We start from the raw sequence: 27,733 nt of genomic DNA, 5'->3' as shown, positions 1-27,733 counted from the left end.
CGCGAAAACACGAACAACAACTAGCTACAGTCGGTGTCGAACTAACTATGCTAGGCTTACAATTACGCAGTACAAGATACAGTACACTGTCGTACTGTATATTACAGACTCTGCATTGCAATTATCAACACAGTTCTGATTCCTTGTGTCGTTGGTGGGATTTTATATCTTGGTGAAGAGTAGATCTTTGTCTAAACATTGTGTGCAAGAACAGCACCATTTTAGGGGTAAACTGAAGATGCTGATCTAAGTCAGTCATCAAATAAAGTTAGTTTTGCCCTTTCTTGGGCAAATGCGCTGTGGAGATGATAGGGATTCAAAGTATTATAAATCCAAAAGCTAGTGTCATAGGGCCAAAAGAACTGGTAAGTTAGTCCTAACTAGGGTAGGCTAAGTTAGCCTATTCCTATCATTTTATACCAGGACCTCGCCTAGTCATACGTAGGCATCATCCTGACGTCTCTGGCGATCCGTTTTAGGTTAAACGTTTGGTTTCAATGTTATAGGATAGGCCTTAGTAATACTAAAAGTACTAAGCCTAGTACTAGCTAGTCCAACTTAGGCTAACCTTTAAGGCTTAAGTTAGGTAAAACTTGCTATAGCCTAGGCCTAAGGAAATCTAGATTTTGGCCATAGCCAAGCTTTTTCCTTTTTTTAGCCTAGGCCTACACCTAATGTTGTGATTGTTGTAGTGTGGCTGAATGTTACACTACAGAGTAACAGTAATAATAGGGTCAAGACTGTTTTTCTCATGAAAAGCAAATAACACAGCATGCAAAATTGTAAGCATTGTAAAGAAAGAAAGAGTTCTGCGATCACACTTTGGAAACTTAGCTTATATCATGATCGTCAACTTTCATTACTGTATAAGGCCTAGTACAAACTTTAGTACTTAGCCTAGGCTATATGTCAATGTTCTAAAAGAAAAGTAAAGAATAAGAGTTAAGAGAACAGCACACTGCCCGACTTGTTGCATCAATTGTTAGGATGGCCAACCCTTGTTTAATTTTAAGTTACTAAAAAGTTTTGCCTAACCTAGACTAACATTGACAAGGTGTTGTTCGTGAGATGCCAGGGTACAGTAGTATGCAATTACTCCCTTCTGTCTTCTCATAAGGCTTTTTAAATTGCAACGTTAGTTTTACGACTTAAATCAACTTTGATGCATTTTGTAGCTTGTCATTAGCCTTGTATGTATGGATAAAGTATGCACGCAGGCTTTGTAATGTCATCATTATTAAATAAGTTAACAAGGCAAGCAAAAGTATAAAACTATTTTTTTGGTCATTCACAGCTGAAACTAGATCCTAAGGCCCAGGATCAAGTTAGTGGAAGCCCTCTGGAACAATCACTCACATATAATAACATGGATGCTAACGAAGAGAGCGACATTGGAGTAATAACTGAACCAGGTAAGTTTTATCATCCAATCAATACTTCCTGATATTGAATGCTCACTGCATGTTACCACATAAGTTACATTCAGATGCCTTTGTTTCATGTGGTGTCAATACTAGTGAAATAAACAATAACTTCATCTTTCTTTTTTTTTTTTTTAAACAGCTGTGTCAATAAAAACGTAGCACTTCATGTGTGAAAATAAAAAAAATCGCTGTAAAGCTGATGATAATTGAGACATGGAAAGAAAAAAACACTTTTCTCCTTTTTCCACAGATTCAACAAAAGATAATCAACCAAACCCAGCAGCTGAGTCGGAACCATCAGAGATAAAGACTGGGAAAGATGCTCTCTTAGACGAAGACAGCAGTAGCAAGGTGAGAAAAGCTGATATTAATTTTTTTGTCTATTATGAATTGGATGAAAGCATCTACCTACATGCCCTATCTACAGCACCTATCTACATGGCCCTGAAATGATATCTTTCAGGAATGAGCACCCTCCGTCTCTCTATCTTGCAAAATCCCAGCAGACCTTTAAGAGCCTGGACTGCCTGTTAAGTCTATCATTGCACTTGTTACATGCATTTATTCTGAATAAGCCTTTTAAATCTGTTTCTCAGCAGAGCTCGTAGGAAAAGCTTAAAGAGTACAATATCCTTCAAATACCTCCAGGCTCCTCTGTTGTATCGTATGTTGACTGTTTGGTTGACCTTTAACTATATGATTATTCATTATGCATATTAGCCAAATGTTTGACTTGGCCTTTATTGGTTCCTAAAGAGTGTTATGTTTAGTGATCGGAATTTTGTGGACCAGCCAAAAAAAGTACTACCCTGTCCAAGCTGTTACTACCCATTCTGGAAATTCATTATAAAAATCACTAACATTGTTACATTCTTATTTCAATTAATGAAAGGGAAGAAAAAATTCATGTGTATTCTTCCATAATTTCATCACTTATATCTTGATGTGTTTGAAAATTTGAATATTTGTTCAGTAACTCCACCCAATTTTGATCAACTACAAAACCATTTACCTAATGTTGAGAAGTTAGTCGTGCTGCACATCTCAAACGTGCAGGACCTCTAAATTGTAATCAAATCAGTGGTTTATCAATTTGGCTCCTGAACATTTTTCTTGTGATATTTGGTTGATTCCTTACTTGGCATGTTGGCAAAGAGCTTGCAAACTTCTCTTACTGACAAGGAACTTACACAACAACCTTCAAATCTTATAACACTCTCATTTGCCACAGTCGTATTCTACTTGTAAAATAAGTGTTACACACCAGTATTTCAGTGTATCCATAACATTTGGAATCCCCCCTCCCCCATCCCCCACCTCTACTGTATGTATTAGTTTATCTTAAAATTCCTTGCTTTTCCTCAGGTTCAGACCAAATTGTTGACACCTAGCAACGGAATATATGATGAAGAGACTGACAGTGAATCTGACATGGAGGATGTCTTCATCAAACGCTCAACAGGGAGGGCAGCATTGCTCAGTGACGATGATGATGACGATGATGATGATAAAGGTATGTTACGCAGTGTTCAGCAAAGAGTGAATTTCAACGTAAAGAGAATGTTGACATAACATAACAAAATCATAGATAATGTAGAAGGAAGGACAAAAATCATTTGACATTGTTTGAACAGAATATTTCCTGCATTTCTTTCCATTTTCATCACTACTGGAATCAATTTCTTGTATCATACATACATCAATAAATTTGTGATGAATTGTACATAGGGTGGAAGAAGTCCAAGAGGTACTTTTTGGCCTAACTTTCAGTTGATTCTCTTCAAACATGCTGAAAGAAACCAGACTAATTTAGTAGTACTGTGTGCTCCCAAGCATGCATCGTGGCTGCCAACTACGACAAATATTCATATTTAGTATGCAAAGTATCAATAAACATGGTAATAGGAATATCTTCTCGAAGGAAATGCTTCTTCCATTAATTATTGCCCACTAAGAACAAAGTTCATCATCTCGAGAGGACAGCTGAAATGTCAATTTTATTTTGTTTAAATAGTTTATTTAAAATACTTTGTTTAAAAACTTGTGATCTGATGTCATCATACTGTGCCTTTAGTTTTAAGGATGACTTAGGTAGATATTTAGTGTTAACATGTGATATTCAAACCAAAGGAAGAAAGAAGAACAACAAGACAGAAGCAAGAAATGGTTCTGCAGCTATGACAGTTTTCAAGATATTCCCCATTAATAGTTGCGAGATGTCTGGAATAATCATTTAAATCTGAACCAGTGATGATATCAGTTCCTTCGTCTGAACTACTCTCAATATTAGTTGATTTTTGGTAAATATTCATAAAAAAGAATTTAGGAATATCACATACGAAGATCCCAAGTGCTGCTCTGAAAGACTGGGTTAATATGTGCTTTTTGTTTTATTGTGGGTTGGGGGGGGGAGTTATGAAAGCAATATTAGTTTAGAATCAGATTCAAATCTTAGCCCAAACAATATAACCATGTGGTACATTTGGGCTAAGCTTAACAAATAGAACATTTATGGCTTGTTTGGATTCAGATGTTGACAAGTTGTAAACCTTGGCTTAAAATCTAGTGGTTGATAGAGAAATCCCAGATTGTTGAAGCTCGGAGAAATTCTGATGTATCATCATATATTCATCTTCATTCCTGTTTTCTGTTCTAATTTGTTGAAAATAATACCTGATGGTTTTGTGTTTTTTTTAAAGTGACACCTTATAAAGAAGTTCAAGAGAGTGGCAAGAAAGAACCTGACATTGATGTAAAACTTAAGGTAAGAATAAAATATATGTCTGTAGGTTTACTGAACATTTCCTTCAACTGATAGTACTACTGATAGAATAAAATCTGCAAGATCTGCTCACTGGAATAACTTTTTGACTCTTTTGATTTCTTTTAATCTAATTTTAAGCCACATTGGTGATTGTTCTATAAAGTTTGTACCAGTAGCAAAGCTCATGTCTAAAAAAGATGGAAATATGAACTAATTATGCTCTCTTTACTTGTTGTTAAAGTGATTGCCCTACAAGTAATACTTACCCAACCAGCATTATTATTACCAATTTTTACCTCAAAGTGAGCCAAATTTGGCGTTTGTGCCAGTTTTGATTTAATGTGTCAGAGACTGCACCAACGTTTGTGGTTAACACCCAAAGAAGCAATATCAAAGTGTGAAGTACCTGCCTATGTAAATGCCATCCAAATTAGACAGTTCCCAATCAAATTATCCAACTATTACCAAATGGTTTGTACCATGATCAAGAAGGTGATAATTATCACTAGATAGCATTGGTGCTGCTGTTGGATCTAGAAGGTTCTCTAAGCCGACTGTCTGCTCGAATGAATCATGATCCTTTTGAAAGCTGCTCTGGTGAAAAAATTATCAATTTAAACGAAATGAGTTTCTCACAGATTATGTTGCTTCATTTGTTGCTTCAGATCCTAGGTAGGATTCTGATGCAATCTTATTAGCTGTGACTAATGTTGATATCATAGGTTAAACACAAGTACATATGTAGATCTGTGTTTGGTCCCGCTGCTTACTACATTCTCGGTGAATCACCGCAACAGAATAGGCTATTCTGTTGCTTAAAGGGGCTGTATGTTAGGTTTTCAAAGGAGACTAGAATGATGAACTTGGTCAAATTTTTGTCATTTGTGTACTTTTGTGTACACAAATGAAAAAACTTTTACCAAGCCACAGTATGTATATTGCGTTGAAGTTTTGTTACTTTCATCAGGCCTCGAGGTCATTGAAAGTTTGATTGCAGCTTTAAATGCAGCCTCCATGGTTTTTTTTAAATGTTTAAGTGTTTTTTTTATTGTAGCCTCTGTGTGAATACCCCTCACGATAATTAAACATGATCTCTCTAAACAGGAACACTCGGAGCAACTGTTCAAGTCAGATTTATTCGATGCTGATTCAGAATCTGAGAACGAGCAGGAGAAGAGAAAGAAGAAACAGAAAAGAGTCAGGGCAACCATCGTCAGCGACGATGACGAAGATGACGACAACGATGAGGGTGATAAGAAAGGTAGATGTCATGTTTGGTTGTCATGGCAATCATAAACCTTGACAATCATAATGACGTGTGTTTGGGTGTGCGTATGTGTGTTTGTGTGACGTCTTGCATGTAAACATATCTGAAGAATGGAACCTTGGGTGGATCTCACATTTTGTATTTGATAGCCTGTGTTGTGGGTAGGAGGGGGGGGGAGGGGGACTTCATTGTTTTTAGTGTAATTTTTAAAGGCAACTGAGATCAGCAGAGGTCAAAATGTAAAAGCATTGTAAACTCAATTTCTCAGCAAAACAAGCATATGTCAGGTTATTAAAGATTCAACACAGCAAAAACAAAGGGAAAATAATGACTCTTTGTTTACAGCTGATGATAAGAGAAAGAAGAAGAGTCTCCTAGAGGAGATTGGAAGTGATTCAGAACGAGGGTCTGGTAGTGATGGAGAAACTTCATCTAAGAGATTGGTCCCAGAGAAAGACGATCTCAGTGACCAGAATCAAGATGCAGATAGGCCAGATGCTTCTGAAAGAGCTAAATCTCCTCATAAGGTTTGTGATCATTTAATCAGTGTTCTCATGATTATGGAAATTTATGGATATTTTTGTGAAAGAATGTTAAAGCAAGAGCATGAAATTTATGCTACAACAGATCATTTAGACAATATCAAAGTGTTATATTTTGCTTAGATACAATCGTTTATCAATATAGCTTCCAGGGTGTTAAAGTTCTTTTCATTTGTTGTTAGTGACACCAATTTCACCATTTATTGCATGATCTGTGTTTGTAAATAAACAAGAAAAACTTTTTGAAAGCTTTTTATGTTTGATGCATATGGAAGTCATTGCAGTGAACTTTTTGTTATACCTCAAGGAGAAAGACATTTTTCCCAAAAAATTAATTTTGGAAAAATATCACGTGATATTGACTTTCACGTTATCTATACAAAAGAAAACTGTTATATGGTGTATTCCTGGAATAGTTCCTTGGCTAAGCTTGGTTATAAAAATAGCGGAAAGCATTTTTCTTGTTATGTACTGATAAGGCTTATGTCCAGAAGCTTTCAAGATTTCCATAAATTTATCTTTTTTGAGAATAAATATGACAAATAATAAATGACATTTTGACACTTGCCTATTGTCTTTATTTCTGCTAATGCTTTAGATGGCTCAAGTTGAAAGACAAAATTTGTAATAAATTCATTTTTGTGTTTCATTTTTTTTCAGCATGGAAGTAGAACACCAAAGCCGAGAAGGCTCAAGAAGGAAGCAATACAGAAAATACACAGTGAAAGTCAGAGACTAATTAGAGGTTAGCTGTGTATTACACTATATAAGGGTTTCAAAAGAGTGGTTGTGATACCATGTTCCCCTGTTGTCCTTCCTCAACCCAACCATTGTCCTCCCTGTTGTCCTCCCTAAACCCAACCATCTGCCCTACTTCCCTTCCTCCATTTTGTATCGGATATTGGATTGAATTAGCAGTTATTTTTAAGACTTTGTCTAATCAATAGCATTCATGGCTTGAATTTGAAGTCATTGTCTTAAAAAGTGTGCACATTACTTTTGGACCTCAAAAAAATGCCAGAAATCCATAAACTGGCTGAAAAACCACCCCGAAGTTGATTGGTTAATAGCCGAATATCTTGTCCATACTTTTGAGTAAACTGATCGTCTATCGTAACCAGGGAAGAAAAAGACCTGTGCCAGTGTTGCCATCGTGATCCATCGTAAAATGAAGTCTCAAGGCATAATACCACCCATCCCCCTCCCTCCCTCACACTCCCTCCCCCTCCCCCTCCCCGTCTCCATCAAGTAGAGGGTACAGAAATTGCTCTTGTTCAAGAACCTTTATCCAATATGTGATGACTTTGCTTGTTGTGAGTGTCATTGCTATTCAACTATTAGGAAGGACACAGTGAATAATTATACTGTGAGTTTGTAAACAAACCCTACCTCCCTTCCTCCACCTTTTTAAGGAAAATGAGAAAGAGAGAGATGCCAGCCAGTGAACGTAACTGAAAAAAGTGAAGCACACTGAAAGATAGTTTCTGTTGAAGCTCATCTAACAGCAAAAAAAATTCAGATGGCAACTGCAAACAAAGAATTAACTATGAATGATAAATCTATTTATACATCTCTTAAAATTGTCAGAAGAGTTTTTTCTTTATTAGTTTTTTTAAAACAAAAGACGTTCTGTCCGAATAACCGTTTGTCTCATTCAATTCCTTCATCTGTTTAAGGAACAATTTGTAATTGTGTGGGAAACAGTTTAACTTGGATAAGAATTTGATGAGATCTCCCCCCCCCCCTTTTTTGTTGTTGCAGAATCTGCATTACGTCTGCCGTATCACAAACCGAAGCAACTGACAGTGGACGACTTCTTCAATAAGAGGCCGCCATCTGCCAGACCCCTGAAGCCGTTGAGAGGGCTGTCGAGGTTTGTCCATGTTTTGTATTTTTATCTTTCTTTGGTTTGTTTAGTTTTTCATTTACATGTAGAATGTGCACTTAAAAGACAATTGTGGATTGTCTTCCCCTTCTGGCAGACTAGGTAGACAGATGATTTCAAGTGGCATGGACATGGCATGTTTTCATATCTTACAAACAATCTGACACAAGCTGATTTTTAACATACCGTCTTAAATCACAAGTTTAAATTTGTTCTGACTGCTTTGTGAGGGAATTGATAGCCTGTGTTGAGACGAATTAATCGAATGGTTTATTCTGACAATAAGCAGGGTAACATTTTTGCTATATCATACATATGGTTGTCTGTTTTTCTTTTTTAATGGTGTGAGGGAGAGGGGGGAGGGGGTTTACATGGGTGATCAAGCTAATAAGCAATTTATAGTTCAAATGTGCACAGTAAGGAGGTGTACATGACTTTATGATGGTAATATAACATACTGTCAATTCAGTTGAGCCTTTGATGTATCTTTGATGTATCAATAGATTCAGAGAGCTGATTATAGAAATAGATAGAACAATGACTCTAGACTAAAGAGCTGCTTTAACAGTTAGTGTCACGACTCAACGCAGTCCGAATGTTGGACTTGATCCATTGAGTGTATACCTGAAGGAATTAACATTAACCTGTAATCTATGCTTTTCTGAACATAATTAATATCTTTATTCATATTTTGACTCATACGTGAAGTCTAGCCTTGCCCCTTTACCTGCCCTAAGAGAATTTGATAAGTTATCAGGAGCTCAATACTTTTGACATGTCATGAGCTGATTGTTAATCCAATATTTCCCATGTGTATGTTCCTTTGCTAGCAACTCTTATAAAGTCTTCTGGGGAACTTCAGTTTTACCTTATGGAATGTATCTACAATGAGATGGCATTGTCCTTTTATTAACAAAAAACACCATGGGGTGGCACATATGGACCCTGGTTGTGACCACTGGAGAAGGCCCCCCTCCCCCCCAGAAAAAAAAAAACAGTGCATACATTCTTCAATAACAAATGTAGAGTGTGAATAAAACTGAAAACACCAAAATTTGTATTTTCCTCAAGTACACTGATCATCTCATATTCTACAGGACTTCGACTGTAGAGAAAAAACTGGAACCTATGGAGAAAGAGAACGATGCTGCCGATCTTCCAGATCCCTTCTCATCCGAGACGGAGAAGACAATCGGATTACCGGATGACCTCTCGACCAAGAATATCAATATCTGTGATAGCTTAGGTAGTCAGACAGTAACCATGGCAACAGAACATATCGCTAGGACAGATTCTATAAAGTCATCATCTGTAGGTGAGGTCGGTGAAGCAAAAGGAGAGACCGGTACCATCGGATCTAAGACTGAAAATGAATCATTAATAGATGAAAGTGTCTCGTTAGTCGGACAAAAATCTGGTGACCTCTCTCCCGAAGGAGAAACGGTTCAAACAGAGGCAAAAGTTGCAAATGACCCAAAAGTTGGAGACCTGGATAGTATTAAGAACACAGAGGGATTGTTAGAGACTTCACCAGGAGATGGAGATAGATGTCTTGTGAAGGGTACGCCTGCATCATCTGCAAAGAGACAGTCCACAGCAATGAGGTTACTTCAGGCTAGTCTAGACAAATTTAAGAATATTACTCCTAAACTCTCTGGAGAATCAGAGAGGGTGATATGTTTGGAGGAGGAAACCCCCAAGACGGAGATACCGGCAGGCGTCGAGAACCTGATGGAGAGGTTCGCCAGACACTCCACCAAGAAATCAAGAGGTCGTAAGACCCAGCAAGAGGTTCAATTGAGGTAAGGGCAATGAACTGAGAGCACGCTGTGGGGAAAAGAAGGGCAGGTGGGGGAGGGGAGGGGATATCATTTCACAGGTTTGAATTTCTGGCTGTGAACATTTATTCCAAAAAAAGTTGTAAAATTGATTCCTTGAAATCACTTGAATCTCGTTACCTGAAGTCATTAAATGACTTGTTTTGATTGAGAGTGGAGTCAAATTTCAAGTATAACAGACTTCTTATATGGGTTTGCAAAACTTTTCCTCATTATTTTGACAACGGAAATTCTAATAATTTCTTTTCAGCATTGTTAAGAAGGCAACGAATGAGGACGGCAAAGAGGATTTAAAGCAGGAACATATATCTATCATCCTGGAACCAGAGGAACAGGAAATTAACCCAAAATTAAAAGTGCCGGGTAAGTCGTAAAACCGCTGATCTAATTTGCATAAACTTTGGAGAGGATGCAGGGAATTTTGTAATCTGGTATAGTGAAAAGCTGGTCAGAGTGTGTAGCAGTTTTATATTCAGTGTTAATGATAAAGATATTAATAATTTGTTAAAAAACTAAATTTGTAATAACATTAATAATTTTTGTAATGAATGTATGCAATGTAAATACATTTTTTTTTTCATGTCCAAATTTGAAATATGTCATGTCATGTTAACTACATTTCTTTGTCTTTGTTGTCAAGGTGCTAAATTGCTGCATTTGAAAGAAACCTTGCAACAGAGGATGAAAGAAAGAAGACAACAAGAGAGAGAGAAGAGGCAGATGGCTTACAACATAGACAATGAGGAGATGGGTGGAGGAGAAGGAGAAGAGGAGGAGGAGGAAGAAGAGGCAGAATTATCAGATGGAGATATGAGTGATGAAGAGTATCGGATGGGAGCAGAGGTTGACAGTGAAGAAGACGATGAAGATTTTAATCCCGACGATGAGATTGTCAGGGTAAGATTGTCTTTTCTATGTGTTAATCGTTTCATTTTTGTTTGTCGGTGGTTATGTATTACCCAATTGTTTCCTATTTTTAGTTGGTACTTTCATTATTGTATTAATTTTCATTAAGTTTCATCAACTTTCATTAAGTTGTATTCCTCTTCTTACCAGTCTTATTCAAGTTATTTGAGCAATTTATCTTCTTTAGTCTGAAAGTCCAAAAGTCAGTATAAGCCAGTTGAGTTTGGCTTAGCAGTCCATGGTAACAACAATCTTCAACCCCATTACTATTACTCAGGTGTGGATCGGGGGGGGGGGAGGGGTATGAGAGTGTACACCCTCCTCCCCTTTCAACCCCACACATACCGACAAAAGTTATTAGCACAATCATGTGTGTAGACCTAATTATAGCTTAATATGCCTCTGAATGCACCTTTCACACCTAAAATTTAACCTTGTTTTCTTGGGACGACACTAAACTATTGTTAAAGCATAAAAACATGTCAACAACTAAAGCATTGTTGGCTTTGACTTTAACTCACATTATAAAGTTTTCACAATATCCTGGATTTTTAGATGGGTAGATAAATTTAAGTTTCAAGATTTGAAGGGAATTTATGACATTGAAGGGGGTGGAGGCCAAAGAAGGGGGGTGGGGGCTGCAGGGTCATGCCCCAAAATCCCATCGTCAGACTGAAGAAATGGATCAGCCAGGTTTTTATTTTAAATTTTAGCCAGAAAAGAATTAGACCTCTCCTTAAACTTTAAGTGAATCACCCCCCCCCCCCCACGTCACACAAAACATTAGTATTTACTAGCAAAGCTTGTGTTTAGAGCTAGTTTCAGACCTCATTTTATAAAAATTCTTAAAATGCATCAGAATGCACCATTTGACATATAAACTTAATTTCTCTTTTGGGAAAGGGCCCCTAGACTCCCCTGCATGGGACTCAGCTTCAGTGACCCCAGGGTCACACATCTCCTTCATAAAAAACAATATACATAAATGAGTAGCTAAATTAGTGGTTTTTTCTTGGCCGGTTGTTTTCTACTGTGTTGACAGTCTATTTCAGACATATTGGTCAAGCTCATCACCACCATTTAAATCATCTTCTACAACTCACACATGTCAGTTCTAAGCCTTTTACTTTACATAATAGAAGCAACACTTATCCACATGATCACCACTAAGCAAGGCAATTCTTCTCATTTTTTTCATAAATAACTTAATGAGAACCAACGCCGTTGACTAGTTTTGCTGAGAGGATTTTAGGATTTCCTCAGGGGAAATCTTAATGAATCATATTATAAATTTCTTACCTCCCGAAGGAGAAACATATGTTTGCAGACGATGAAGCCGAAGATGATGATGATGATGAGGACAGCGAAGGGGAGGTTGCAGACGATCATGTGGAGAAGGTGGAATCAAATTCTCAGAAGAAAACGACTCCTAAACCCTCCGATGGAAACGAAGACAGCTGCGATGAAATTTCTCCGCAGAGTAGAAAGACCAAGACAAATTCTAAGAGACGGATTCTGTTATCAGACGATGAAGACGATGAGGATGATGATGGTGATTTCCAGGAAACATCAGAAATCATGTCACAGATCAAGATCATCCAGCAGGCTCCAAAGGAAACTGTTAAGATACCAGACATTCATCAAGGTGAGTTGGATGGTTTTGTATTTAATTTAATTAATTTAGTTTAAATATCAAAAAGAATCACTTTTTTTTTTTGCTTTCCTAACTCAAGTTTATCATTAGAAACTTTGAAATATTCATTGGCTGATTGGTACAGTTTGAACTGAGTTGTCTTATATTATGTCTTAATGGGGGAGGGAGTAATTGTGGGATAGTGATACACTTTGTTTTCCGTATACCTGCCCTTTCTCTACTTTGATTATAACATGGTGACTACCCCCTCTCCATCCCCCACCCCCTGATCCACTCACCCATGCATACAGACACCTTCACTTTGCTTTTTTTTTGTGCTTTGCTTACATTTCACTCTCCAAAAATGTCAAAACCCCTGGCAAAAATACAAGTTATTTAAAGAAGTATTTCATCCAATGTCAACTGTATATGAAAATACAGACACAAATATTTTTTTGAGTGAGAGTTAGAAGTAAGGAGTTAGAAAAACCAAATTTACTTTTCTTAATTTTGGATGAAATGTTTGAAACTTGGACCATGGAACATTTAATTAGACATAACAATTTGCAGTGAGATACCATACGTTCTTTTAACGTTGGTAGGAAAGTGCACTTGTTTACAGGGGTGAAAAATAAAAGTTCAAATGAAGTGAAAACATGACTTTTTGCTACGATTACAAGGACAATTGTTGAATAGATGTACCACCTTCACAAGCTAATTATTATCAAAGGCCACTGAGGAAAGGCCATATGCTGTTTTGTTCAGTGAGGAGTTAACGAATGAAGGTTGTGAATTATAAATATGCTATCCTGTGGACCATAAATCAATGCGTGCAATAATCAAGGTGTGCAACTTTGTGGATTGCCACCTCTTTTCGTTATATTAGAAAGTGTCATGTACTCTTTTCCTTTGGTTTTATTTTCAGAGACATCGACATTATCCTCCTCCTCCTCATCCAAGACAAGCAGCGTAAAGAAATCAGATTCAAGCTCAGTCACCCATTACTTCCCCGATGTCGGTAAAACCATGGATTTGTTTGATTCTACATCGTCCCTCACCGACGACCTCAAAAATAACGACCTGACCTCTGAAGATAAACAAACGACCTTTAACCTTAAAGAACACTTAGGAAGGCAAGGTGAGTAAAACTGCTATGGTCTGGTTTCTGGATTTCATTTGTCACATCTAGTACATTTATTTCACATCTATTTACTTTGCAAAGCAGATATCTGACACTATAGGCCAGGGCTTCTCAACTTTCTACGAGGCCAGACTGAGTATGTCTTTTGGAGGAGTGAATGTGGGATAGCATTGCACTTTGTTTTCCGTATCCCAGCCCTTTCTCCTCTTTGACATTACATGATGACTACCCCATACCCACCCACTCCCTCAGCCCCTGACCCACTCACCCATGCAAACAGACACATTCACTTTTGCGTTTTGTTTTCTTTGCTTACATTTCACTTTGCAAAAATGTCAAAAAACCTGACAAAAACACAAGTTATTAAAGAAGTATTTCACCCCACGTCAACTGTATATGAATACAGACACAAATATTTTTGAGTAAGAAAAACCAAATTTACATTTTTTAAGTTTTGATGAAATCCTGAAATGTTTATGAAAAGTTACAGGACACCCCCCCCCCCAACATTCCAATCCTCACATGATCTTCTTCTATTGCAATTCCTTTGGTTTTATTTTCAGACACATCGACATTATCCTCCTCCTCCTCATCCAAGACAAGCAGCGTAAAGAAATCAGATTCAAGCTCAGTCACCCATTACTTCCCCGGTGTCGGTAAAACCCTGGATTTGTTTGATTCTACATCGTCCCTCACCGACGACCTCAAAAATAACGATTTGACCTCCGACGATAAACAAACGACCTTTAACCTAAAGGAGCACTTAGGAAGGCAAGGTGAGTAAAACTGCTATGGTCTGGTTTCTGGTTGATTTGCATTTATTTCACATCTATTTAGTGTTCAAAGCAGAAATCTGACACTATAGGCCAGGGCTTCTCAATTTTCTACGAGGGCCATACTGAGACTGGTCAGAACAATGCCCAGAGAGAGAGAAGATTTAAATGTTCCAAAGCTGGTGCAAAAGGGAATACTACTCTATACCGGTCAATAAATATATTGTGCTCTCTGCGACAGCTAAGATGTAGGTGACTGGAGTACAATGTAATGTAATATAATATACAGGGTGTGTTTCAGATTGAGATGACCTATGACCTTGATGATGTAATTAGTTGTTACGCTGGAAACTATAAACCAGTGGGAAGTGGACTGGTCCATTATGTTGCTAGGAGTGTGTTTTCAAGCCTAGAAGGGATTGGAAGAAGAAAAATTTGAATTTAGTTTGAGCATTACAAGAACCATATCTCACTATATCTATATTGTACTACTTGTGAACCACTGGTCATTAGAGTGTTCAAGCCCAGGGTCTTTAAGGGCCTGCATACCTACCTGATAACTGCAAGATTGTGAGCAGATCTCTTTTACAGGCCATTTGAATTTAGAGGCTGAGTGGACTTAGCCAGTGAGGTGCTCATTAAGAAACCCCTATAATAGACCAACAGCAAACTCACAGTAGATGTAGTTCATTAAGTTCACTTTGCACACAGGAATAGGTGGCTTTTGTTATTTATTGGAACCTATATGGTACCTCTTGAGGCAAGCAGAAATATTTCATAGCATTTGCGGTTTTTAATTAAGCGAATTTGATGAAGAATTGAAACACAGTAAGTTTAGAAGTGAGCAACAACCTGCTGCTTGTATAGTTTAAATATTGGGTCTGAGTTAACAGGTGGAGTTGCGCATGAATTTGGGCTTCAACTGTCAATAGTTTACATTGAATAACAAAGTTGAACATTGCTTTTAATGATTTCAATCACAATTTTGTTTCTATTTCTTAGATTGGGATATTTGATTGCTTGGATAATTAAAATATCCGAAGGAAATTATTTTCATGCTGAACAGACTGACCTGTGCTTTGTGTATAACATAAAGCGACTCAAAAATAAGTCTTGTAAAAAAACAAGACCATATTTACATTTAAAATAAAGGTCTGCATGTTGAATGTGTTGTGACAGGCCTGACAAAAGGGTGGGGGGGGGGTAGGGTTCGGAGGGCAACAGCCCTACTATTGGGGTCAATTAGTGGTCCTGGGAACACATTGGATAAAGAAAAATGTGTTTTCATTTTGCAGTCTACTTTATAGGTGAAACACAAAGACTTCAAAAATAGGGACCGTCCTAGTAACTTTGTTATCTCAGGGGCCCAGCATGGCTCTCTATGTAACTGTGCAGTGATAGCCGTTGCACCGATTCATCATGACGTTTATATGCATTTCTTCGCAGATTCAGTAACCAGTAAGACTTCTGAGGCTGATAACAATAGCGTAACCAGCCTCGATAACAGTTTTGAAATGTTTCCAGCCACCATTCCTCCGTACCAGCCGAGACGTGAGTCTCTAGACGACAGCGATGACCTTAAATCTAAAGAAAACTTCACGCCGTTCTCTAAAGCCAAGATTAGCCTTGAACACGGCTCAGCAAAGGTAAACAAGTATTGAATTTGAAGCAATATCTGTGATTTAACATCGATGTGTTCTGGAAAGATGAATGACTTCCATGAGTCAATAACATCTCAAAGTTCACTGTCTTGTAAAGGTATCCAAATTCAGGGCAAATTATTAAGAATTTTATCTGGTCGTCACTATGACAACCAGGGCTTCCTTTTTGGTTGTTCGAACAGCAAATTTGGTTGTCAGAAAAAATATTGCAAAATAGTAAAAGATAAAGACCAATAGGTACATGGGAGGAGAGAGATATGTAGGTTTTGTGAATAGAGCAGGTATTAGAGCAGTTGGATCATAGGCCTACTATTTTTTGTTTTATTTCAGTACATCCGTGTGGTGAGAGGGTAATACCAACTAATAATTTTTTTATTATTTGTTATTTATTAAAATGATGTTAACAACTAGTCATCCACCAGACAACCACAAAATCTGATTTTGATCGTCCGAACTGAAATTTGGTTGTCTCGAAAAGAACCAGACAACCTTCAAAATTAGCTTTGCCCAATCAGTCAGGGTTGGTTCCTATCCAAGGTTCCTGGGATTATCTCAATATTTTTGAAATATTAACCAAATTATTCTCTAGTTTGAATTGCTAATTGTTATATTTTTAAGTTATTTTTTCTCCTATCCTACACATTCTGTTTTTGCTGAGTTTCTAAAAAACTTGTCTTCTTTCTTTTGTCTCAGAGCACTTCAAAGTTTCCAGAGCTATCTCTACCGGTGGAAGACTCACAAGATTTATTCCAGATGGACACGCCCTCTTTGATGATGCCCGATTCTCAACGAGAGACAGAGACGCAGAACTTCAGATTTTCATTTGACGAAGATGAAACTCAGACCCAATTCTTGGATGGCAACGGGTAAAACAATGCACTCTCTTAGTTTTGAGTTCTTAAGAAACCTCAGAAAAATAAAATGAAGGAAAAAAGAAGAAAAGAAAACAGCAAAACAGGTCAAATCATGCAGACAATTTTCTTCACGTACTCATTCCTGGAATTCTGTAAGTGAAGTTGTGCACATACGTGTGACCTTGAGTTGTGCTGGATACTCTGCTACTATTACACAGTGTTCCTCAAGCTAAGTCTGAGTCAAGCCAAAGGAAACCATTACTTGTTACAAAATATTCTTGAATTGTCTTCTTTGTGTTTAGTTAATTGTGATAAAAATGGGGGGGGGGACAGGTTTTCTTTGCAAATATTCTGGTACATCAACTTGTTAGCAACTGTTTGATACACATGTCTCTTGATAAGACTTGAAACTGTATAAAGAATTAATTACGTTTAATGGTATTGTTTGTTTTCTTTGTTTGTTTTATTGATTTATTGATTTAGTTTGAAGAATGCGTTCTTTGGAAGGACGTACCATCTTTTCTATCATTTTATCAAAATGTTTCGTTGCAGGTTTTTGAAACTGAAAAGTTCAGCAAAAAGACCTGGCCCCAGGAAAATATTCCAAACAGAAAATGCCTCCGACGGAAATATGGATGAACTCCTCGGCCTATGCTCTGGACAGTTCAACCAAGACGGTAATAATTTCACGGTTATTTATATCAGTGAGAAAGCAGAGAACATTTTGACTCGTCATTGGTCTGATATTTGCACAGGAACTTTAAGAAATAGACTGGTAACCATGATTTAAAAGACAATTGGGATCTGATAGACCAAGGAAAGATATTATTTAACATGTATTGAGTCAGATTTAAAAATTTGATATTGTTGAAGATTGTTCTTTTTTTGGGGGGGGGGGGCAATCAGTTGTGAGAAGGCTTTCTGTAGATAAATATGTGAAATTTCCAGTCTTGTGTTTTTTGTTGTTGTTATTTATTCCTTCTTTTCTTCCCCCTTTGTTGGGGGGGGGGTGGGAGGGGGAGAAATTGTGTCTGTTAAGGACTAAGTAGAAATGAGTTAGAAAGTGTTTAGAAAAAGCTTTGAAACTTTTCCCACATAATTGTAATGTTGCAAAAGTAAACATATAAATAATGAAAATTGTTATACTTCTCACAAGTTTTTCAGATAATTAACATGGATATAGCCTACTTTGAAAGATAGCCCAACTAGTTGGAAAAAATTTGTTAATGCTAGTACCACTCTACACTGAACTCTACAATCATACTTCAAACAATCGTATGGACAGTATGAGTAGTTTTCAGATTTTGTGTAGCATTTTTGAATTTTGTGAGTTTCAGTGTGTTATAAAAGGTTATTGAAGGTGTTGTGTGCATAGAAACTGAGTTTGGGAATTTTAAGCTCTTTAGCTACAGTTGCAGTTCTTGATAAACTATGACCTGAAACTTGACTTTGACCTGAACTATGACCTGTAATGTATACCTTGCAGTAACAATAGCCAGTGAAAATACTCCACAAATCAACTTGAGATATTTTAAGCCTAGAATATACTTTGTTACCAGACGGTACAAATGATAATAGGCCATATCCGATGTTAGGAGTGATCTAATTATGAGTACTTCTGCTCCATTTACCTATGTGGGCTGTTTCTATGAGATAAAGATGTTAACTGCTTCTATCTCTTTCTCTCTTTATGTTATGATTCATGTCATAGATGCCAGGTCTGGTAAAGTCTTTCATAATGAGAATGCCTCACAGGGTAACATGGACGAGCTGTTAGGACTCTGTTCAGGACGTTTCTCTAAGCAGGATGGTAAGAATATCATTTTCTGGTCAATTTTTGACATTTGTGCGATACTGGAATCGTACAACAATGCCGTTTATTACCTTGACATCGTCAAATTTCAAGTAGTTGTTGGTAAAATAAATATTTTAAAAATTGTAAGTTGGTTTTGCAAGTGATGTGATATATGTATGTAAATGCATGAAAGGATATGGTTGATGCTGCTGCCCAGAACCCCATTTGCAATTACAGCCAACAGAAATCTGACGTACATTTATGTAACATGGTTAGTAAAAATGATGCACTTTACAAAAATACAGCCTCAGTATTTGCTCAGATTGAAAATGATTGCAGCCATTCACCAAGTCCAAAAAATTAACTGTATTGGTCATTTTTTCTCTGATAAATTCTAGAACATATTTTTATCATAAGATACTTTTAGTGAAGACTCTGTGTGAAATTTCCTACAAGTACCCCTGTGCTATTTTTGTGCATTTTAACCACTTTTTACAGAGCCTGATAAGTTTAAATATTCTCATTTTGAAGTAAAATTATGACAAAAAGCCAGAGTTTCTTGTTCGTCTCACTTTGTACGTTACTTTGCAGTGGGCGTCCTGAAAAGTCTTGTTGTCAAATCATGCATTAATTTGTGTTTGTTTTTTGTTTTTTTTTGCCTCTCAGACACAGACTCACCAAAAGTTAATAAAAATGCAAATAACACTCAGGGAAACATGAACGAATTGTTGGGCCTCTGCTCTGGACAGTTTAAGGAAGATCGTAAGTCTATAAAATTCGATTCTGTCTTTTCGTCATAGAGGTTTTACTCCATTGTACGTTCACCCGTGATCACAAGTGCATTGAAGTTGTAATGTACTTAATGTAATCTTTACGTAATGCAGTTTACATGTAGGTACTCAGAGACTGCAAACCATCAAGGAACAATGAAATTTCGAATTAAAGTTAATATGTTATTACCGTTCAAAATTAAAGCCAAGGGTGCTCTAAAAACAACTTTATTAATTTTCATCACTTCTTTTAAGTCATCAAGTATTACAGAAGAAGATTCAACAAGGTTGGGACAGTTCTTGCAGACCACATCCACAAGCCAGCAGAGTGGCCGACCATGTTCTTAGAGTCGTCACTCCAGTTTAAGGTCAAGGTTAAAAAGACGAGAGATCAATAAAATTCATCGTAAAAAGTCATATTTTTTCGATATTGCAGGAGAGGACAAAGAGGGAACACCTCGAGTATTGCAATCCCAAACCAGCTTCAGAAAAGGATTATTCTCTCAGATGAAATCCCAGGATAATGTCAGTGAATTGATTGGTCTCTGTTCCGGTAATTTCTCAAGGTAGGATTCCTTTTGAAGCCAGATTTCCTTGTCTCAGTTGGGTCCCAATCCGAGGGGGGAGGGACAGAGTCTGTGACCCTGTAAAACATTTTCATGGGAATGATTATAACATAGGCATGTTACCACCGCAGGTAGCAATTCCAACAACTGACTCTACCCCTTACTCCCCCTCTCCCGATCTTAAACCTGTGTCAGGGTACCTGCTCATCCTATGACCTATATATCAGCAAACCCTACAATGTAGGAGAAACTGATATTCACAACAATTTTTTCCATTTCTCTCTCAGAAAATAAATTAAAAACAGTAAAATTAAAAAAAAATGTGTCACTCAAATAAACTTTGTTCTTCTCTGTTTGTTTAGTCAACTGGAGGAAGACAAGATTGACAAGTCGATGCAAAAATCCAAAGAGTCGAGCGATAAAGACAGCGAATCATCTTTTAGTCTCGTATTTGATCAAGAAACCCTCAAGGAGGAATTACGGGAGGACAAACAAGAAGAAGATGGAGAGAGCAGTGACGATGAACCCATCATCCTGACGAGGAAGAAGAAACCGGTCACGAAACAGAAGGAGGAAGAGGATGGATCGCTCCTCGCGTACGACAGCAACGACGAATTAGAGGTCAACAGAAATGCCTTCAAAGGAAAAACTTACAGCAAGTACGTTATACTGCCACATTTAAATCTGGGTGTATCATTCCGGAATAATTATATTAAAATATTTGAAATGGAAATGAAAGGTGTTTAACATCCGAAAATTGATGAATAATGACAAAACCAAAAAGTAAGTACTTATTTTAACCTAAATTAGTTTGTCAGACAAAGACTAGGACAAAGATAAGTAAAAAATTCTCTCTTTTGGGGGAGGGTAGGGAGAGGGGGGGGAGAGATACCACCATTCTTAGGCTGTGATTATCCCCAAAGGTATGATTTATGTTGAGAGGATTACACCTATGGTTGTTTTTTTTTTTTTTCCTCAGGTTTGCTAAAAAGAAGTTTTTTGAGCAAGAGGCGGAACTGTCCGGGAGTGATGCGGACAGTGATGAAGATTACGATGCGGAGGAAGAGCCAGACGAGTTGGAGCTGGACAGAGAAGTAGAGGAACAGTTTAAAGATACGGAAGAATTACGAGAGCAGGTCAACGAAATCCACATGTGAGTAGTCGCAGGGCAGGCGAAATGAAATACGACTTGTTTGAGTGACAAGGGAATGGGGGGTGGAAATGTATAGAAGAGGTAGAAGGAAGGTAGAAGGATATATTGTGCAGCTGTTACAGATTGGCAGGAGTATGGAGATTAGGAAAGATTAGAGACAGAGAACAGTTGGAATAAGGAAATAAAAAAAACAGAACAATAATCATAATAATAATAATAGCGATTTATAATGCGCACATATCCGCCCTGCGGGGTGCTCAAGGCGCAAAAATGACAATGACTTTGGTATTTTGATTTCTATTGGGTGGGGGGGGGGAATGGTGACATGGAAAATTTTGAAATTTTAATCTTGGATCTGAAAATTGTAAATACAAAGTAAAACTTGAGTCAAGTGAGGATAGTACAGAGAGACATTCAGAATTGGGTTTTATGAGGAAATAATATGTAATCTAACCCTGACACTGTTGTAAGATTTTACACAGTTTTACATGTGTTATGTAAACTCAATACAATTTCTGGACCAACCTAACACCTGTTTGCCCATCATTGTACCTTTAAGCTCTCGTTCAACCCACCCTCTTATATCTCTGACACCAATCCAGCACCCCTCAAGCTCATCCAGTAAGGTGTATCCTCCCTAAGCTTGCCTTTCTTGATATCTAAATGTTAAGATGCACAGATTAAAATGGGTATAAATAGGAACCACTCTCACACTTTTAAGCCTGCCTTTGTATGTTCGAACCCATTCTACCATTTTAAAGTCAATCTCCAAACGAACTATGTAGCTTACACTCACACACGCGATAATATCCTCTCTATGCTCATACTTTTTGTAACTTGATGTTTAAAGTTTAAAGCTGTTTAAAGATGCATTGATTTCTTCCTCTCCCCCCTCCCCTCCCCCCTCCTTTTACAGGAAAGCCACAGATGATGAAGATGCCCGAAGATTACGTCTGTTTAAGGAGATGTATCTCCGAGATGGAGACCTTCACTCTGAAAAGAGCAGAGTCCGGAGATTCAGATGGAAGCATCTAGGTACAGGATGTGATAGTTTTCTCCTCCATTTTTGTAAAAAGATAATAATTATTTTAATAATAAATACAAAACTGACCAAAGGTAGCCTCAAGTTACAAGCTAAGACGGAAGAACAATGAACTTTAAAAATTGGGTGAAATCCCACTTTTGGTGCCGTTTCATGTTCCACTCTGCGTTTGTGTGTGTTTGCATGTTTACATTTTATATTGCAATGGTTTGGACTGATTGTTGCTTTTTTGATATGAAGAAAAATTGGACAGGTTTTGGGTTTTTTTGGGGGGTAATTGAATGTCTCCCATCGCGGTCTACCTGTCACTATTGATAGGAATTAAATTAATACTTGTTTATGGTATTATTTGGTTAACCATTAGTAGTATTTTAAATATATAGTTTACTAGTTGTGTGCATGGAAATGATTGTGCAAGCCACAGTGAAATTCGGTATCCCATCTATGCCTTGTATGGAGCGTATTCATATAAAATTGTTGACAGTTACAGTTTCAAAAATTTCTCATCTTTAACCTTTATCTTGTAGATGAGATGGAGATGGATGGAGGTGGAGGAGGAGGGAATGGTGATTCTGAAGATGAAGGGGCAGAAGAAGATGACCTAGACACACAGTGGAGGTTGCATCGATACCAGAGAGAGCAATGGCTAAAGGAACAGGTGGGTAACCGTCTTCACCATGTTATGAATAAACCCATAATACCCAACCAATGGTCAGCATACTATAATCCATAATACCCAAGCCCTTAGTTGGTAACTTTGTATATGATTGTTATAAGAAAAAGTGATGAGAAAATGTAATAATTATACTCGCGTTGAGTGGCTGCACCTTGTTTGCTCTTAATGTTCTAAATGTTTTTGTTTCTTTCTCTCTTATTCGGAAAATTTATCACCGTCTCTTTTATTCCTCTACCTCGTTAGGATAAAGAAACAGGGCAGAAAGAAGCTCCTGAGGAGCCTCCTCCAGTCGTGGAAGATGAAGATAGTCAGTTTCCTCTTTCTATGAAAATTGTGTCCAGGAATAACAGCAAAGGTAGTGTATCCCAAAAGCGTGTTTATTATCTATGATCTGCATTAGTATTTTTTTTGTTGTCCCTATTAAATTTTGAACAAATTAATTTTGACCCTATATTCATCTTGTTGTGTAATTCATATTCCAGAAACTTGGTACTGTCACCTGGTTTGGTTGATGTTGTTGATAAACAATTGTTCTTTTAAAATTGTTAATACTTTTTTTTTATCTTAATCCCTCGGCAGGTTCGTTGTCATCCTCAGGAACTGCATCCAACGAGCCTCCTGAACCGGTAGAAAAGGTCAAAGAGAAGAAGGAATTCAACAGCCCTAAACCTTTAAAAATGGTAAGGTTACCCACTTTTCTCACGACAAAAGCATCCTGTAAATCAAATTCGCAATTAAATCAAGGATTTCAGTGACTATCAAGTTATTTATGCCCATACTACATGAATTTAAAGAATTTTAGAAAAAAAAACCTTATCCCTCAAAAAACACAAATTTTTGCTTAGTCTCAGCTTTATAATAATAATAATATAATAATAATCAGCAGTTGTTTTCTTTTATACTTTTTTAGTCTCAGTTTTGACTTCACTGATTTGTATACATAAGCAATTTGATTCTTGTGAAGGTTTATTCATCAGTAGTGCATTCAAAAGGGATAATCCAGTGACTGAAGTTGATAGCAATAATAAAAATGCTGGAAATTTTCTGGCACCCGTAGGCCAAAACCACATCCTCATAGCAATTTTTTTGTTATGGCAAACCTATGAATTTGTCTAATTTGGTGATATGCATCTGGAGTAAATGATGCGACCATAGCTGAAAAGGATTCTGTGATTAATATTTTATCTTTGGCATGAAATTTGTTTCCTTTTTTCCAGCACAAACATGGCTCCTTCCTCAAGCGAAAGAAACAAGAATTAGAGAAACTAGCTTCAGTCGTCAAACCTTTAGCCAATATCACTCGCCCCAAAAATAACAGAGGATTCATCTTCCAAAGTCTGTCGCAAACAAATATGGAGACAGAAAAGCTGACCCAGCCATCAAAGGTAAGTTTGCGTAAAGAATCTTATCAAGGAAGTAACCTTGTAAAGTAAAGTTTGTCATTTTTTTTTCTTTTATTAGTTTCCATTTCATTTGATTACAAGGATTTATCATATGTAATGTTTCAGTTTGTTTCTTTCTTTCTAAAATCATGTTATTCTTAATACTTGTGAAACCTTTGGCTGTTTGATGCAAAACAAAAGGTGTTGTTATTACTTTTATGCAATAATTGCATTCCTCTTTTTACGGGGAAAATTAAAATATGTCTGGCAGTTTTCATAAAAGTATTTCCACTGGTACTTTCCAAGAGGCACAGAAGAGTAATTGTTAATCTCTCCTCTTGTTTGAGCAAACAATTCCAATGTGACTGTTTCCCCCCAAATGATTTATTTGAAAAGACTTTGCACAAAACCCTTACTTTATTTGCCTTAGTTGTTTGTTGTCGTCAGATCAGTGCAAATGCTCAAGTGTCTTACTCTTACACAGGTCTTCTCCGAGCACTAATTGAATTAGTATTATGTTTTCATTCTTTTAACATCAGGTGAAGCGATCCATCAGTGTGCAGGGAACTTCTGGCCAACACACGGAGGGACCGCAAAGTAAAAAACCCAAACTGGAGAGGAGTGTGAGTCAGACCTCATCTGGAAGTATCTTTAACCACTTCTAGAGAGGAAGATTAATAACCATCTTCATCGAAAGGCTCACACATCCCTCATTTCATTGATGAATAAGATTGAAAGACTGGATGAGATGTGGATCTAAGAGGAGGAGGGGGAGGAGGTAGTCATATTACGTAACGAGAACTTGAACGAACAAGACTGGTCGTTTTGTCACCATTTACCTTCTTTACTTTGCTGTGAGGAGACAGGCATGATCCATGACATCATAGTGCAGCACTTTGATGATATAAAACAGAAGAAAAATCATGTTAATGCAGGAACGGAGCCAAGTGTTTTTAAAAAGGAGGGGGTGCGCACCTGAGGTCATTGAAGCTGATTCCCATGTAAAGGGCCTTGTGATCCTCCACGCACGAAAGACTTAATATTTTAGGGGTGAAAAGGAGCATTCTGACGCATATATAGGCTATATAGTAGGCCTTACTGTAGGTTTAAATGCACAGTTGTGGTAATACCTACTTTTTAACTTTTTGTGTGGTGTTGAAAAGGGTTGGGGGTGGGGTGAGCACTTATCTCCCCCAACCCCACATCCCTAGATCCTTGTCTGTGGCAGTGCTAATGTAATTAGTGTCGAAGAAAAACTTGAAATGTAAGAATTTCTATGGAATCTTATCACCAGTGCAGGGGGTAGAATCAATTTCCTTTGAATTTAGACTTATAAGTCAAAAACAAGCTTAGCATATTAATACAGTCAGTCATCTCCTCAGAAAGTCCACACATTCTGTGTGCAAACATTATGCTTGTTATCTCTGGACAGTAACATATGTTGCAATCGATTTGAAATTAGTTGATTGGAATTTAACTGCATCGTCTGCCTAGTTTATTTGTTTTACTAAACTGACCAAATAATATTGCATCCATTATTTAAGATTTATAAAATAATGATCTTACCGTAGCGATTCAGCCCTGAACGATGAGCTCATGTCACCATCTTCTGTGCCTTTGAAAGGCAAATACATTAATATCAATCAGATACTGGATCATGGCTAAATCCGTAAATTCATTCCCTTTTTTTCGCATAGCCATACATTAATTTTGCTGCCTCACATCAAGAATACAGCCAACGGTGTTCAACTTTTGATCAATGTGGGAGTGTTACAATGTTCTTGTGTCTTCTAAGAATGGTAACATAAAGAACTTTTAGCCGAATCAAAGAATCCAGAGATTAGTATGTGTCTTATGGTGATGATTCTGTGGACTCTCTTTTCCATATTTCAGTTTAACATTAATAATAAATGATACAAGTTCAAGCTCCAAGAACTGTGACTAACTGTTCTATTGTTCAAAGACCCTCAATTCTATGTAAAATCCATGTTAATCTATAAACGTGAATGTTGTTGTGTACTCAGCCCCCCCCCCCTCCAATAAATATTTATACAAATTATGTATCATGAAGTAATTAATTGACAATTGTCATCTACCTTTGAAAAATATAATTAACAGTCTTTCTACTTTATCAGATTAAGTAAAGAAGTATACTTCTTGTGGAAAAGTAAAATTCCAGGCTATCCTTTGTCAGTACCATTGACACTATCGGCATGCCTTGAATCCCTGTGCATTGTGGTGTCCTGCTATATCATTTCTTGCTAAAGATATCTCAGAAGCCTTCCAAAGGATTGATGCCCTCACAAGAAAGAAATTTGTTTTCATTTATTATTGTTAAGTTTATCCACCTGACCAGACGAGACTTGGCAGTTGCGATTTGGTTGTATTAAACCAGTGGTTCCCAACCTTGGATTTGGGAGGGGGGAGGATGGGGGTAATGATTTTTTGGGAGGGGATGGAGGGGGGTACTGTTGCTGTCATAAAATATCATTATTGTAGAAACTTAAGCTAGATTCATTGTTTAAGACCTGTTTATATTTTTATCATTGAAATGCTGCAATTGATAGCTTTTTGGAGACTACAATAAGCCGAATAACCAACTCGGCTTTGTAGGCCTTTGGTCACCCCTAGCATGTAACATGTTGTGATGTACTGTAGTGTAAGACTGCCTTACTAACATCTAATACACCACAGCACAAGGAAATAACATCAACTGCTTTGAAGGGCAGCCTTTTACATAGATAGGACATAGGGTGGACAGGGCCAGGGCTGAGATCTGAGGAGATGCCATTTTTGGGTAGCGGCTCCAAAGTTTGGGAACCACTGTATTAAGCCACTAATGCTGTTAGCTTGGTTTAATTATTGCTATTTCTGCAGTCAGAATTCTTGGATTGTAATTAGATTGAGCATGTCAAATATTTAAATGATTTGTATTTCTTGTATCTAACTATCAATGTTTAGGTTATTTTTGTGTGCATGTGTTAGGGTGTGACCTTGCATGACAAGAGAAAAGTACAAATATTTAACATTAATTTTTTTTTCTTTTATCAAATGTTATTCATTCTTCAAGATGTTTTTGTTGTTAGGTTGTTCATTATCAAAAGATGTATTTTTCCAGGTTTTACTTGATGTAAACTTCTTTGAAAAGCTTTAAATACAGATATATTATGTAAAATATGAAATGGTTTTGCCTGTTGTTTTCTTGAATGTGCTGCTATGTTCTTAAGTCTAAAAGTTTGTATGTGCATTTAATGTCTTTGTTCGATATAGTAGAACCAGATGATAGGTATTGAAGATGCAGCTCAAGGTGGGAGTGAGGTGAGAATTGGGGTTTGGTTAGGTGGGAGTGAATGGGTTAAGGTGGGGGCGGGGCATTGGGGTGTGGACAAATGCATTCATTTCACTTTTGTGAAGTGAGGGCGGCCTCAAACACATTTTTTGACTTCCCCCTGAAATCCAAACTTTATCAAGACAAATGATGCCAACAGTTTGAGTTGGTAAGTTGATGCTTACAAAGTGACCAGGGATTTAACAGTGGTCTTTTCCTATCCTCGTACGTCGTAAGCGTCAAGTCGTATACTCGCACAGTTACCCTATATTTTGTACTGTGGGACCTTGCCTTTTCTCCCCATAGGTAAGTTCTCAACAACTGGTCCATGGC

The 27,733-nt window shown here is 37.3% G+C and overlaps 1 protein-coding gene across 4 annotated transcripts; it reads left to right on the top strand.

The window, feature by feature from the left end:
• On the top strand, positions 1-27,254 carry LOC139970612 (claspin-like). Of its 4 annotated transcripts, none has more exons than XM_071976447.1 (29): positions 1-365; positions 1,295-1,412; positions 1,675-1,775; positions 2,790-2,937; positions 4,124-4,188; positions 5,293-5,449; positions 5,801-5,982; positions 6,658-6,742; positions 7,759-7,870; positions 8,980-9,684; positions 9,971-10,083; positions 10,361-10,617; positions 11,935-12,271; positions 13,185-13,397; positions 13,964-14,176; positions 15,620-15,819; positions 16,528-16,700; positions 17,241-17,365; positions 18,400-18,498; positions 19,150-19,245; positions 19,690-19,819; positions 20,182-20,478; positions 20,799-20,972; positions 21,889-22,007; positions 22,542-22,672; positions 22,934-23,045; positions 23,270-23,370; positions 23,908-24,075; positions 24,612-27,254. In XM_071976447.1, exons 1-29 carry the CDS (start codon positions 306-308, stop codon positions 24,735-24,737), a joined length of 4,917 nt encoding a protein of 1,638 aa, XP_071832548.1. In that variant the 5' UTR covers positions 1-305; the 3' UTR covers positions 24,738-27,254. The 4 variants fall into 4 exon arrangements, with proteins under 4 accessions (XP_071832548.1, XP_071832550.1, XP_071832549.1 ...); XM_071976448.1 differs by having other exon boundaries at positions 2-365; positions 1,687-1,775; XM_071976449.1 differs by lacking the exon at positions 19,150-19,245.
• The last annotated feature ends 479 nt before the right edge of the window (positions 27,255-27,733 follow it).

This window comes from Apostichopus japonicus, chromosome 8 (assembly GCF_037975245.1).
Source record: "Apostichopus japonicus isolate 1M-3 chromosome 8, ASM3797524v1, whole genome shotgun sequence".
Classification (NCBI taxonomy): domain Eukaryota; kingdom Metazoa; phylum Echinodermata; class Holothuroidea; order Aspidochirotida; family Stichopodidae; genus Apostichopus; species Apostichopus japonicus.
This window is presented reverse-complemented; position numbering and strand designations above follow the sequence as displayed.

Excerpts from the sequence above, each read along its gene's own strand:
- LOC139970612 (XM_071976447.1), top strand. The coding sequence starts at position 306 with ATGATAGGGATTCAAAGTATTATAAATCCAAAAGCTAGTGTCATAGGG. Across the intron at positions 1,413-1,674 it reads TGGAGTAATAACTGAACCAG|ATTCAACAAAAGATAATCAA; the intron begins GTAAGTTTTATC and ends CTTTTTCCACAG. Across the intron at positions 12,272-13,184 it reads GATACCAGACATTCATCAAG|AGACATCGACATTATCCTCC; the intron begins GTGAGTTGGATG and ends TTTTATTTTCAG.